This window comes from Hippocampus comes, unplaced genomic scaffold, assembly GCF_001891065.2.
Source record: "Hippocampus comes isolate QL1 unplaced genomic scaffold, H_comes_QL1_v1.1 scaffold57, whole genome shotgun sequence".
Lineage (NCBI taxonomy): Eukaryota > Metazoa > Chordata > Actinopteri > Syngnathiformes > Syngnathidae > Hippocampus > Hippocampus comes.
Genome location: NW_017805039.1, coordinates 915,727 through 929,551, shown reverse-complemented (window position 1 = coordinate 929,551; position 13,825 = coordinate 915,727). Strand labels below are relative to the sequence as shown.

The 13,825-nt window shown below is 41.0% G+C and overlaps 1 protein-coding gene across 3 annotated transcripts; it reads right to left on the bottom strand.

Moving 5' to 3' along the window:
* Window positions 1-366: 366 nt before the first annotated feature.
* pld2 (phospholipase D2) lies at window positions 367-13,544 on the bottom strand. Of its 3 annotated transcripts, none has more exons than XM_019864152.1 (24): window positions 13,341-13,542; window positions 11,019-11,177; window positions 10,793-10,920; window positions 10,144-10,286; window positions 9,946-10,039; window positions 9,613-9,678; window positions 9,452-9,510; window positions 9,112-9,357; window positions 8,881-9,024; window positions 8,709-8,792; window positions 8,421-8,499; window positions 7,974-8,084; window positions 7,678-7,887; window positions 7,408-7,552; window positions 7,215-7,333; window positions 6,608-6,721; window positions 5,571-5,675; window positions 5,179-5,267; window positions 4,877-4,990; window positions 4,430-4,476; window positions 4,022-4,156; window positions 3,493-3,646; window positions 3,224-3,341; window positions 367-3,075 (listed from the first exon to the last, which is right to left on the bottom strand). In XM_019864152.1, exons 2-24 carry the CDS (start codon window positions 11,149-11,151, stop codon window positions 2,851-2,853), a joined length of 2,862 nt encoding a protein of 953 aa, XP_019719711.1. In that variant the 5' UTR covers window positions 11,152-11,177; window positions 13,341-13,542; the 3' UTR covers window positions 367-2,850. The 3 variants fall into 3 exon arrangements, 2 of the variants coding, with proteins under 2 accessions (XP_019719711.1, XP_019719713.1); XM_019864154.1 differs by lacking the exon at window positions 13,341-13,542 and adding an exon at window positions 12,950-13,074; XR_002167519.1 differs by lacking the exons at window positions 367-3,075; window positions 3,224-3,341 and adding an exon at window positions 4,229-4,302 and having other exon boundaries at window positions 3,545-3,646; window positions 13,341-13,544.
* Window positions 13,545-13,825: the final 281 nt, after the last annotated feature.

The following is a 13,825-nucleotide window of genomic DNA, read 5'->3' as shown; positions in this document are numbered from 1 at the left end:
GATGGAAGTAGTGGAACCGGATTAAATTGCTCTACCTGTCACTATATGTCACAGGCACGGATAGATCAGTAGATATATATATTTTTTTTTTGCAGTAAATAAACAATTTTCAACTAATGAACTATCACGACGCACTTATCTTAACAGTGGCTGGGAATCACTGGGTTGAAAAACACAATTAGTTTCAAACACAAGCACAGAGAAATTTTATTCAGCTACCAAGGCATCACCCATTTTTCTGTTGCATTTGCTCAATTTTGCCTCCCTTAGTGTCGCCAATTAAAGCAGGCCTATCTTTTTGTGTCTGTCTGTGTGTGTGTGTGTGTGTGTGTGTGTGTGTCTATACAGTATACTAAACCCTGAGCATGAGTGACAATTCATTAGGCAGGAATAACCAATACAGAGACGTACATTCATAAAGAATATGATGAGAAAAGCACAATAGTAATACATTTGTGAAATCTGGTAGTGAAAAGTTTTGGTTAGTGCAATAAAATAATCATTGTAGAAAACATTTGAGAAGGTCACTTGTCAATATATATCACAGCCATGTATGAGGAAGATGTAAGTAAACCCGTTGTACCCAACAAAAGCAGCACTTCTGAGGTGCTTCACAAAGAATGACACCCGTGGGTGTTGGCTTGTGTTTATGGTGGTAATGATTCAGGCACTTCATATTGTAGTCTGTCCAATATTGCTGGTTTTGTTAGAGGCTTGTGCACATCAATTTCGTATAGCAAATAGATACATAGCCATCTTTTTGCAGACACTTATTGTACAGTTAAATGAGGAAATTATGGTAATATGCTACCTTAATCTGCTTGACAATAACAGTGAGAAGTAGCCTAGCACGAGGCTCAAACGCAGACATGTTTTGGGTGGACATTATTAACAATGGAGTGGAGTATAAAGGTGTGAATCATCGACTTCAGTGATTCCCAACCAGTGTGCCGTGAGAGTTCTCACGGTGTGCTGCGGGAAATTATCCAACTTAATTGGTGAGAAAATTATTTATTAAGAATGAATAATGTATCTTTGTCTGTCTATCTATGCCAGCAACTTATAGTGACAGAAAGAGCAAATAACTGATCTTCTATGAGATGGCAAAAAGTATGAAATTGACAGATGTATCCTCTTTTTATGACAATTTTGTTTGGTGGTGTGCCGTGCAATTTTTCAAACTTAAAATATGTACCATGGCTCACTAAAGGTTGGGGATCACTGACAGACATAGTGTATATTTAAAAAAAATAGGGATATACATTTTCATACAGTGGAGAAGATGAGACACATCTAATGATAATAGAGACTTAAAATCCATCACAACAAGCACAATTTGTCTGCAAACAGGAAGCATCATTGAGTGCACCCTCTGGAAGTACTAGAGTGTTTCTAAATCAGCAACTGGAATGTTTTCTTGCTGCATTTGTTCAGCCGCAAGACTTTTCTAGATTGGTCAACGACAGTCTAAAAATGACATGGCTATAACAAGCTTTAACTGGCTAGACTTACATTTTTATAGCACGTTTCTGCTGCCCCGCGTTTCACTACAGAAATCAAAAGGTTAAATACATTACTTACAAAGACTATTTAGAGCAGTGTTATGGTAAATGTGACATACTATATTGCAACTGTTTTGTGGTTATATGACGACACCATTGAAACTCTACAACGACTACTCAGTAGTGTACACAGATAACGTGGAAGGCAGATGGACACAGAATTGTAGAGTCCAAATGGGAATCAAGTGGCTCAAGAAATCAAACATCCACGATTCATTTCTTTTTTTTTTTTTAGTCAGAGTGAAGAAGATGATGGAATGTCAAAGACGAATCCAACAATTTATGTAGTGGCTATGGTGCCGTAAAGGGAAGTCAAGTCAAAATTTTCATGACAATAATATGTTCTATCCACCCCCCACTAGTCTAAACAGACTAGAATTGTGTTTGTGGAATATGAAGAAAGCATTTTTGTCAACTGTGGGCTTGTGAGGCTCTTTGAGACTCTTTTGTGATGAAGGGTGAGCTAAATACATTTGCAGCACAATTTTAATAAATCTCTCTTAATAGTCCAGTCCCATTTTTAAATGATCACTTTTAAACATTCCTAGAAAATCACAATGTCCTATTACTGGGCTATTTTTAAAACAGCCCCACGGGTGGATTTTTCCGCTTGATTCATATTCCACAAATGCAATATTAATCAGAATACCATGTTTAGGCTAGTGGGACTGCATAGAAAATATTATTAAAGAGAAATTTTTGGACTTGGATACCCCATTAAAACAAGTAACAGTAAATCCGCAAACATCGGAATGAAAACATTTAAAACACGAATTGCACTTGCATAAGTGGCCACATCTTATTCCCACTTGTATCACCCAGTCTTTCTCTCAGCTAATAGCCTGCCATTTCTTTGTATCCATCTCCATAACAACCACAGATTTTCTGACAGATTTGCTGGTAATGTAGTGAGAGGTGAAGCCTCGGAGGGAGAGTGAGACACAGAGAAAAAAACAGGGAAGACCCAACTATCTAAAGAAAAAAAAAATGCTCCAATAAATGTACAGTACACTTTGTACTCAAATCATGTGAGATGAATTGTGAACATAGTAAAGCGGATGCTTTAAGAAAAAAAAACAACTGGCCAATGTCAATCAAATAGTCTCACATCGTGTCAGTGATCAAATCTACATTTCAGTGGTCAATGTGAACAAGGTGACAAAGTTGGATTTTCCTCACCAGTAAATTGCCATGGCTGCCGACATTTACTATGAGTCTATTGTACGTAAAGTTAGCCGTAACTGATTCCTCAACTGTTACCTCGAAATGTGAATGGGCTGTTCTGCAGCTATGTCCACAGCCAGACAGGGGCTATGCCTTCTCTGGTGCTCAGTGGAGGCAGCAGGTTCTCTTCACACAAGAACTTCAAAGGGAAGTGGACCAACAGTCCTTGGACTGCCTTGAGCTCCTCCCTGGCCTTTTCGGGGTCTGTGTCAGTCAGGCGCTCCTTGCTGGTGTACTCCTTCAGCTCTTGCATATTGTGGACAGAATTACAAGGTAGGCAGCCGAAAACCTGTACCCCCGGCAGCATAGATGGTCAGAGAAGGTTAAAAGAGTGAGACGTGAGATACAATTAAATCATTATGATGATTGTAGAACATAGCACAGAAGTCTCGTCGTCATCCACAGGACAGTTTTCATCATAAAACATCTGTGGATACCTTGTTGTAAATCGTGGCATTCATTTTGGCAGCAGAATTCCACACCAAGAAGAACAAGTCATCACTGATTGGATCATCAATATTGAGGCTGGGATTTGAAGCAGCTCCAACAAGAACACTAAAAAGAAGAGAAACACAGGTAAGGGAAATAGGAACTAAGAGTAAATTTTGTCATCAAGTGTTACAATTCGATTTAAGATAAAACTCCAAAGCTACGGGAGTGAAGCCAGTCAGTCGGTATTTTGGAGGATCACATTGTGTCCCCTGACCTGAAGCACTCTTTGCGCAGAGCAAGTGTAAGGGGTCCTGCTTCGTACTCCTCCCCTCCCATGATGGACGGGATCCTCTCTTCATCTTCCACAAACACTGCCAACTCACTGTCCCGGCTCCCCAGCATGCTGCGATCATTGATGTTGGCTGATCCTGGGATCAAAATGGGGTGTACAAGCATTTACTGAGAAATCAGTCGTTTCATTTAAGTATGACTCATGAACAGGTAGCAACCATCACCATATGCTATACTTATTTTCGTGTTCTGTAAGCACGGGGATTTCATCAAATTAAAAAAGTAAAAATAAGCATGTTATCTAGACTGGAGTATTTAAGTTTGTTTTTAAAAAAAAAAAAGGATCTATTATCCAATATGACAGACCCTCATCCGTTTCTTTGTCATTTTTACTCAGTGGCATCATCACTCGGCAGTCATATGCAGTCAGGCGATTTCTACCTATCCAATTAAGGCAATGACACAAAGGTCAAAATGAAGCTCTGACTTTGAACTAGAAGGTGGTGACTCACCTATTATGTAGCAGCGGTCATCTGCGATGAGGGTCTTGCTGTGAACATAGATGAGCTCAGTGACAGGCGACTGGGAGAGCTCCGCTTTTGTTCTCAGGCCACAGACTGTGATGTACTCTGTCCACTTGTCCTCCACTGGGAAGCACAACAGAATCGCATTGACTTATTTGGCATCACGCTCGGACAACTTCCCGCTTGAATACATACTGTATTTAGAATGAATGACAAGCAGGCGAAGAATGAAAATGGAGACAGACTGGGCAGATACCTAAAAGCAGTGCCTTTGTTTAAAGGGGCAACACAAAAGAAAGAGAGAGAGAGAGGTTACAAGCGGACAGGTGCAGTTTAATGATCTGAGATGGATTGAAGAAATTGGAACACAAGAAGACAAAATAAAAAAACACTCACTTTCACTGAGTCTTGACAGGATGGATTGTTCCCCCCGACATATAGTCCTATGACACAAAGAATCATTTCAAACTGGATTTTTAATGTCCTCTTTTAATTGACTGGGCGCTAAATCTGAATTTTTGGCCCTTTCCGAGCATGGATCAGGTTTACAGGGCGATTACAGCAGCACAGGCATCATACGGTATATATCAATCTTATTAAATAAGCATCTGCTACTTTAGTACGGCTAAATATAGGTCCCACACTACTGGATAACTGGGCGTTTGATGTCTCAGCATTTGCAGACTGAAGCTTGTTGTTGTCGTGAATGACAAACTTCAATAAATATCAACCATGTAGGATAAAAACATCTCGGGAGGAATCAGAAATTCTGAAAACAGACGTGCCTGTGAACGGGCTGAGTGCAGAATATGAGATAAAAGAAGAGATGAAAAAGGCTCTTACCTGTAAGTGAAGTGAAGAATGGCTTGGATCGCATTTCCCCCTCCGGTACTGATGTCTCCCTCAAATCCAGGCAAAAGTGGGATCACCACAAACACCCGATATTTCTTCTGCTCTCTGTAAGAAAAACAACGAGTTGGTGCTCTTATCTTTTATTCGATTAAAATTCTATGTATCCACTTTTTGGTGCATTTTATGGAGTTTTAGGTGCTTCATTTGTAAAAACATTGACAGAATAATTATTCAACATACGTTCTTATATGCTTTGTTTTCTATCAAAATACAAGGCGTTACAGCGGGCGGACCTGTAAGCACGGAGGATTCGGTTCACAATGGCATCGCCGATTCCATTGTGGACCGTCTTGCCATCGGCGCAGCTGATGAAGAACTGGTTCTAATGGTAGCAAAAAACAGATGGCGGCTCAGTGTGAAGCAAAGACTAAAACCGGTAGCTTGCTGGCTGGCGCGGTGGCATTCGTACTTTCATACAACGTCAATGTTGGACTCACACAGTCTGTCACTAACATGAAATTAAGGGGAAAGAACAATGTTGCTTTGTAAACCAGCACCAAACACTCCCACTTCCAAAGGCCACTTTACCTTTTGCATAGGCTGTACTGGTTTTTAACATGTCACGGGAACACTGCGATGCATGCTGCTGTGTTCAGTCACCGATTACAAGACATGCGTTTGTTACCTCGATGTAAATGTAGTGCTGGCTGTTCTCAATGGTATGGATGTAGGCACTGAGGATTGAGTTCTCACAAGTGCCAGTAGACCACCGATCCGCAGAACGTAACACCTGGAAAAAATGGTGCGTAAGCGTCGTAATTTCGCAATAATTCAGTTAAGAGACCCAAAGGTGATGCTCATTACTAGACAACATATTTTCTTCCGGATGATTAGAACCGTTAAACGGTGAGAGCATCCCATGATCTAAACCGATGGAAACTGGATGTGCTTTTATATTAAGATGCATAACGTTGTTATTTCGTCTTGCCAGGTGTACAAACCAGGAAGCAAATAAATTGCAGCCCCGGCTCAAGGTTATTGAGTCCTGAAAACAGTTGAAACATTACCCGAAACCTGGACTCTGTAGTCGTAGGGAAGCTGGTGCATGACGGGGTTCAAGTTACAGGCAAATAACCACAGCACAATAAGTAACTGACACGTGCTCAACGGCCTTTTCTTTTCTTGCTACCTGCTTTACACGGCTCTTGTACCGTCAATGTATAACGGAAGTGTTACTGAAAAAGGCTTGCCATGAACTACATGCACAGCAAATCCCGTTGAACATGGAACAGATCAGTCGGCATTTCTTTCCTTTCTTCCTTTTCGGCTTCCTTCAACGTTTAAGTTTCGCGAAAGGCTGACCACTGTTCCCGAGTAACTCTGCTGTAAATGGTGTTGTTCCGATAAAACTGACAAAGTGTGGGAACAAGCTTCACCACATGCGGGGAAGAGAATGTATGCTTAGGATAAAGTATGGATTTGTCAGGGCTTAAGAACCACAATGCAAAAACAACTGAACCCGGCAGTGATGGAAAGTTACATGTCAGAAAGGGGCGGCAGCAGAGCCCCCTCGACAAAAGTTCTACTAACTTTGGCATTACTGTGCTGTGTGAATGCTTGAAAAATTACAGCATCAAATAAAACGTTGACTTATAAGATATTGCTTGCTAAGATTTGTTTGCCAATCGACATTGACTAAAGGTATGAGAGAAAATACTATACCTGCACTTTGGCCTTCTTGGATCCAGGCACCGTAAAAGACAGTTTGTCAGCAGAACAATGAGATTTGGGGAGCAGGTAAGGGTAAAAATCGTCCTTGTACTTGATTTTGAAGATCTGCCAAGACAGCAAATAAAAAAAAAGCCAGGTCATTTTGACCTTCCCCTTAAAAACAACATCCAAAAGCTCGGTGCACTGCATAATTAATAAAACGAACAATTATGCAAATGATGAACCCTGCTTTAGTTGACATTGTGAATCGCAGTCACAATCTCAAAATGAACCCTAAATACAAAATTACAATGACATGGGCCTAATTTACACCTAAACCAGACTGTTATTTCTATGTTCCCTGCAATTTTCAAAGAAAAAAAATTATGAGGATTTTAACATACTTAATAGACAAGTGTTACAACACTTTCTGGAGCTAGTTTACCGAAATATAAAGTCTTCAGTTTAGCAAAACGTTTTCCTTCCAAATTTATGGGAACATTTCTATTGCAGCATGACTGCGTCACTTCTAACTTTACATCCTGTAGTTGTATGGCCAAAAGTATCCTGACATTTACAAAAAGTAACACTCCCTTAAGCAACTTTGCCCAAATTTGACCTTCGTGAAGTTCCAGCGCTGGATGAAGTGACGAGCCACGTCCCTGGCTGCTCTGCCATGAAGAGCTGCCGACAGGTCGCGCCACGGCATGCGAGGAACTCTCGTACGGTCGATGTTATCTGAAAATATCAGAAAAAAACATGAATTCTTTTAGCGCCAGAGAGCTGTGTGTTGATTCCATGCGGAGCTATACCTTCAAATGGTCTGTCCAGCTGGACCCAGTCTTTCCTAATAAAGTTGCTGTAGTCTTTGCCTAACCACAGTTTAGTGTTGTCTGTCAGGTCCACAACCTCCTGCGTTTGATTCTCGGATGGTTTTGGACCAGCCAAACCATTCTCCTGTTGAACATAGTCAGCAAGGGCCAACAGGAAGGGTAACAGAATGCAACCATCATGAACAATAGGCTCGATTACTGCCAAACCACACCAAAAAAAAAGAAAAAAAAGACTTGACACAGTCTTACATTCGTCCCTCCTTGCGACTCCGTCTCTTTCACTTTTCCAGCAGTGTCTGTTGAGTCAAGGTCAGTGAGCAGATACTGGCTGTTGTCCCATCTCCCAAACGCCAGGTCAATTCCCCCGACAAAGGCTACAGTTTGGTCAATGGCCACCATTTTTTCATGGTGAGCCCAAAGGATCACTGCAGATGACACATGGTCAGGATGTCTCATTACCTGTAGAATAGAATTTAAAAAAAAAACATACATTAAAAACTAGCTTTATTCTCTTATTTATAAATTTGGGTCAAAAGTTGACGCACCTTGATGTTTGGATGCATATCCATCAGAGTCCTCTTACTGTGCTCGCTATTGATGCCAAGTGCAAGCTCCACCTCTTTGTAAAGCAGAACACACACTTTGACTCCTTGTTCCTGCAGGGGGGAAAGTTTATAAGTCGATATATATATATATATATATATATATATATATATATATATATGAACTTGCAATTTCCTCAAAAAATTTGCAAATGCTCAAAAATTTTGTGACAATACTAAAAAGCCAGACTTGATACCATGTTAGTACCTGTAGTCAATGGATGATGAACAGTGTTTATTCATTTACTCTGAAATTTGTCACACTTCACTACTAACACATTTACACAGTATTTGCTTTTGATTGAAGATTTTAAAATAAGTTTACAGTTTACGAGAAAGAAAGACATAATACAAAAAAAAATTAAGATAAACATAAGAAATAATACCCACAGCTTTGCGTCTGAGTACTTCATCCAGGCGCCAGACATTATCGGTCGCCGGTCTCTTCAGGAACACTTCAGGGCTAAGCCTGATGTTATTAAAAATATCATATTTTAAGTCATGTAAGTATGATCACCTCAAAAAGGAAACTCTCCATCAAAAAAAAAAAAAAAAAAAAAAATCCAGGCACTTCCCCCCAGTATTAAAAATATTATAATTTAAGTTATGTAAGTATGATCACCTCAAAAAAGAAAATCTCCATCAAAAAAAAAAAAAAAAAAAAATCCAAGCACTTACCACCAGTCTGTGATAAAAATTTCCTCTTTTGCTTGCTCGAGCGCATCGGCAAGGTCGGCAAAGTAGTCGCTCCCATTTACATACCTTCAACAATGACAATTCCTCACAAATGACATTCACGTTCAGATGAACGCTTAAAGACAAGACACTCTAGACAAAATACACAAGCTACCATTTCGTTAGTGTGTTGTCCCGTGGAGGAGCAAATCCATCGAAGCGTTGAACTTTCAGGAAATGGCAGGTTGCAGCTAGCCGGTTGATTTCATGACTCCACCAATGTGCTTGTCGATAGCTACTGCATTTGATGATCAGATTCCTGAAAGCAGCAAGTGGGAATCATGCAGCACACTTTTACCAAGGAAAAAGGATGCGCATTCTTTCAGCAAACACAGAGCAGATTTACCGAGTGAAGTTGTCGATGCATACTCCGTATTTAGTGCCCGTGTAAGCACGGCCCACTTTCACGTTGAACTCGGGGTCGAAGAGCAAAACAAAGTTGATGCATCCGTTTTCTCGGTTCATGTACATCAAGAAAGAATCTTTCACCACCAGCCACCGCCTTGACCAGCGGTAGCAAATCTGATGATGGCCGATGCAATTCAGACCTTGAACACGGTGACCCCCTGACCTCTTGAAGATGGGCCCTTCTCTGAGCACACGCGCAGCACAGTAAATGAATTACAGTCATTTCTCAGCATCCGTGTCCATCGCTTATCACAAAAATACAATAGTCGAAGGCTTACAAGCCTTTGGGCCCAAGATCCGTGACGAAGGAGAGAGCACCGACCGAGAGAAACTCCAGCTTTGGGTGGGGCGGAGAGGAAAACATGCCGTTGAGTTAGTCAAGATCATTTGATTACACTGCACGTCTTTTTTTTTTTTTTTTTTTTTTTTAATATTTTACCATGCTGTGGTCATTCCTACAGAACGTGTTTTCCAGGAGATCATTCAGGTGCTCTTCAAGGTATTTCTGCATCAGAGAAATAAAGTGAGTCAGTGCAATCAGAGAGCACAGATCTCCAACATTTGTATAAAAATAAAACAGCCAAATAACTATATTAGTCTGAGCAAGGATTTAGCAACAATACAACAACAGAAGAAATCGACAAACACAATGCTCAGAATGTGTGTGTCATTTTTTTAAAGAATTCATCACACTACATTTAAGGACAGGATCTATGAAGAGCTACTGAATGTGCTCTACCGTGTATGTAATATGACAGTTTTTTTCTGATACCATTTTGCTGGAGGTCCTTCTAGTCCGTTGATTACCGCGTAGGCTGGGCATTTCCTCAGACATGGCCCTCAGCTGTTGCCTCTCCTTTGCAAATCTGGAACAGACATTTGAATACTCACACAAAAACTTTGGACATTTTCCACTTCAAAACAACCGGTCACTCTGACAAGGTTGTTTTGCATAATCAGTTGCACCGACCTTCCCAAAGGCAGAAAGTGAATCATCATACGGTGGTTGTAAAGGTCTCGATGCAACTCCTGGAAGTGCTTGTACTTCCTTTTGACCGTCCAGTGGAATTGACCATGGGTTAGCATCACTGTGTACAAGGTGCCGACATGGACCTACAGAAATGAAATGAATGAACACATATCATTGCAATACCCAGATATCAAGCAGATATTCCCTCCAGGGATCATGAGCAGAATAGAGATTGGTCGGATATGCGACTAGTTAAATTTGAAGAAGGAAATGGATGGAGATGAGAAGAAAAACAAATCTAAGGTTAACTGTATTTCCTCAAATACATTTTTAAAAAATTATATTGTAATACAGGTACATCCATCCATTCAGTGAACTTGCTGTGGTGACCTATGATGGGATAAAGTCGATTTTATCTGAAATTATGATCACATAAACACAGACTGTATCTGACCATTACATTTTAAAATGGCGCCTAAAAATAATAATTTCCCAAAAGGAACTCCTTGCCTCTAATAAATGCACTGTCAACTCTGCAGTTGAGTAAATGAATGCCCCCAGTCACCTTTTGAAGAAATATGGTCAATAATTTTGATGCACATTCCAATGCTTGTCATTCAGCATTCACACAATCACATACGCACTGTACCTTAGAGCGAGTAGTGTATCTTTCTGTGTTATCCACTCGACATGTGATCGGGATGCCAGGTATCAAATAAGGTATACCCTCCTCCTTTAATTCTGGAAGATGATGTATCACACTAAAAGGTCGGCCATCTGTTTGGAAAAAATAGAAATAATTTTTTTTCTGATCCAGCAGTTCATTTGCTCAATAGACACTCAGTACCCTCTGAAATAGCTCAGGTATTTCTTACCGGTGGTGGATAAGAGTTTGTCAATCTCGTCTCGTCCCAGAATGCGAAGGTCATGAGAGAAGCGTCTTTTATCAAGGATTTGGGCTGCAGAGGCCTGAGAGGGGGGCTCAATCTCATCCTCTGGAGTGGCCATTGTAGATGCAAGTACCAGCTACACTGCTGCAAAAGACAAGCATGAAAAGAATTCATCAGCCAGTGCATGGGGTTCAGGCAAAATAGTGCACAATAGTTCCATAAAGGATTTGTCTGACAGAGGCTTTTGTGAGAAACTGCAAAAGTTTTCAGGGAGGATATAATCTGATTCCATCAAGACTTCTGGCAGTTTTCTTGGAGTCTGTGTGATCTCCGATTTGCTGGACCAAAGTTGTCCATGTCACTTTCAACTTGAAAATGCTGGTGTGACAGGTTAACTGGTAGCCACCTAGAGTTTCAGAGGGGTCAGCAACAGCGTTGCTGGCGCCGGTGGCATTTATTTGCTGCTTGGGTCATCAGTGAGGAGGTTGGGAAAAAAAAACAGGATGCAGCTACAAAGCAGTAAGAGTGAATGAGTGAATGTGTGTGAATGCTTTTGTATGGGGTGCATGCATGTGGGCGGGTGTCTGCATGTTTCCTGGGAAACAGGCAAAGGAAATGGAGGGCCACTGTGCATATGTGAGTGAAAAGAGAGAACATGAGGTGGGGGAGGGTAGTGAAAGTTTAGGCAGGAAATAAACAGATTTTTCCCTACACCTTTTCATTGGACTCAAAATTTACTGACTAGGACATTGTGAGTGTGCATTAAATAAGAGACCAGAATGCTACTTGGGTCAATTTGACACAACCTTCTAGGTCATTTTGTGCAGAAGAACCATATTTTTGGGCTATTTTGTGCAAAACAACCCAAAAAGTTGGGTCAAATTGAGTATTGGTCGGTCCCTTTTTGACCCATAATTGTCTCACTTTCCTGAAAGCCTCCTGCAAACATTAGCATGAATTGACAGAAGGAAGAGACAATAAGATGTCTGTTTAGTAGCCTACACCATGACACCAAGTATAGCATTGTCATAATGAGGGGCCAATGAAATGCATTTATTTTGATCACTTCCTGTCTTGAAAAGCTTGTTGCTCAGTATAATCGAACCAGACTTTTTTCTGTATTAATCTCCTAAGCAGAAAAAAAGATACATATGTTACAAGTGAAACGAATATGGCATGTCAGCAGTTGCGCAAAAGTGTAAATGTCTCCTTTCCTTGTATCACCAACACCCAACCAGGACTACACTGAATGTTTCCATAAACTTGTTGACATGTGTCAAACCATCACAAAACATGCTGACTTTCACATGCTGACATGGAAGTTCAGTGACCCGGGAGGAAAATTATATTCCCCTGAACCGCAATCATTCAAAGCTCTCAGCATAACTCGCTGGTGGACATCCATAATGAACTGTCAAATCAGGTCGCCAAGCTGGTTGGAGTATTTTAAAGGCACTTGGTAGGACAGTTATTAGTTAGTTTGTAAGTTATTCACACAGGACAAAGCATCGTGAATTGCTTCCTGTCATCTAAAGCAGTGGTTGTCCAACATTTTACACCAAGAACCACCTTGAAATATTATTCAGCTTTTCAAGTATCACCACCATGACCAACATAAAAATATTATTGTGTAGAAGGCCCAAGTGTTTATTAAAAAAAAAAAAGGACATGGAAAATGAAATAAATATCATTGTGACTAGGGCTGAAGAAATAGTCAAATCCAAATCGACATAACAATGTAATAACAACATTTTCAACTTGTAAAGCCTGTAGTTTTGTTAAAACACACATAGGAGGAGGGCCGTCAAAATGATCGCATATTAAACCTGGGAGCTGACGCAGTTCAATTATATTTAAAAATCGTTCAGTCCTTCCTTAGTGCATCGTAACAAAAACATTCCACTGTGCAGGTGTACCTCGTGAATTGGTCGGCGGATAATGACTTGGTAGAAGTTTCCAAGTGAATCATACCTCAACTCCACAATTTGCTCCACTTTTCGTTTTTTAATCCTTCCCAATGCTTTGAATCAAGGTTAGATATCGTTGCCAGTGAACTTGCAAATGCCAAAAATCTGAATGTCGTCTCCACCCACCTACATTTTTTGACAGCGATACATCCCCGAAAAAGTCAATGAACTGGGGGGGGGGGGCAGTGAATGACTGACGGTGACAGAATAATCATTGTTTTTTTCACACCGGTACCGACTCAATAGTCAAATGTGCAGATTACACTGGCAATGATGCGACAGATCGATGCAGTTAGCGTCGAGCTGAGGCCCAGCGGTGCCGTCGCCTTTTAATACTCACTCTCAGCTCAAAAGGAACACCAGCAGCTCAGCATTCTCGGCTCCTAAACATCCACGACGACCTCAACTTAACCGTATAGTCACACGTAAAGCCATTTTCTCACCGCGGCGCAGCGTTTCATTCAAGACTTTGTCTACACTCTGTCCTCGCGTACGTTTTGTACACTTTAGTCCCCTCCCATTTGGCGTCCCTAAGTACAGCGGGGAGAGAGGAGCACAAAGAAGAAAAAGGAGTTCCTCCCTTGTCACAAGCGGGAGACATGACAGGACGTGTGTCAGGAGGACTGCACAATGTTTTTGGTTTCAACCAGCTGTGTCACGCTCGCACCAACCAAAGCCACAATTTCACGATGTTTGTGGCGCGACGACCAGAATTACATGTGTGTATATGATGCTCGACCGACGGGAAGAACTGTTTAGACAGTTAGTTGCTCGAGGCCAGCCACGACTAGTCTTGTGGAGCAAGCTGTCACGCGCAAGCTGAGG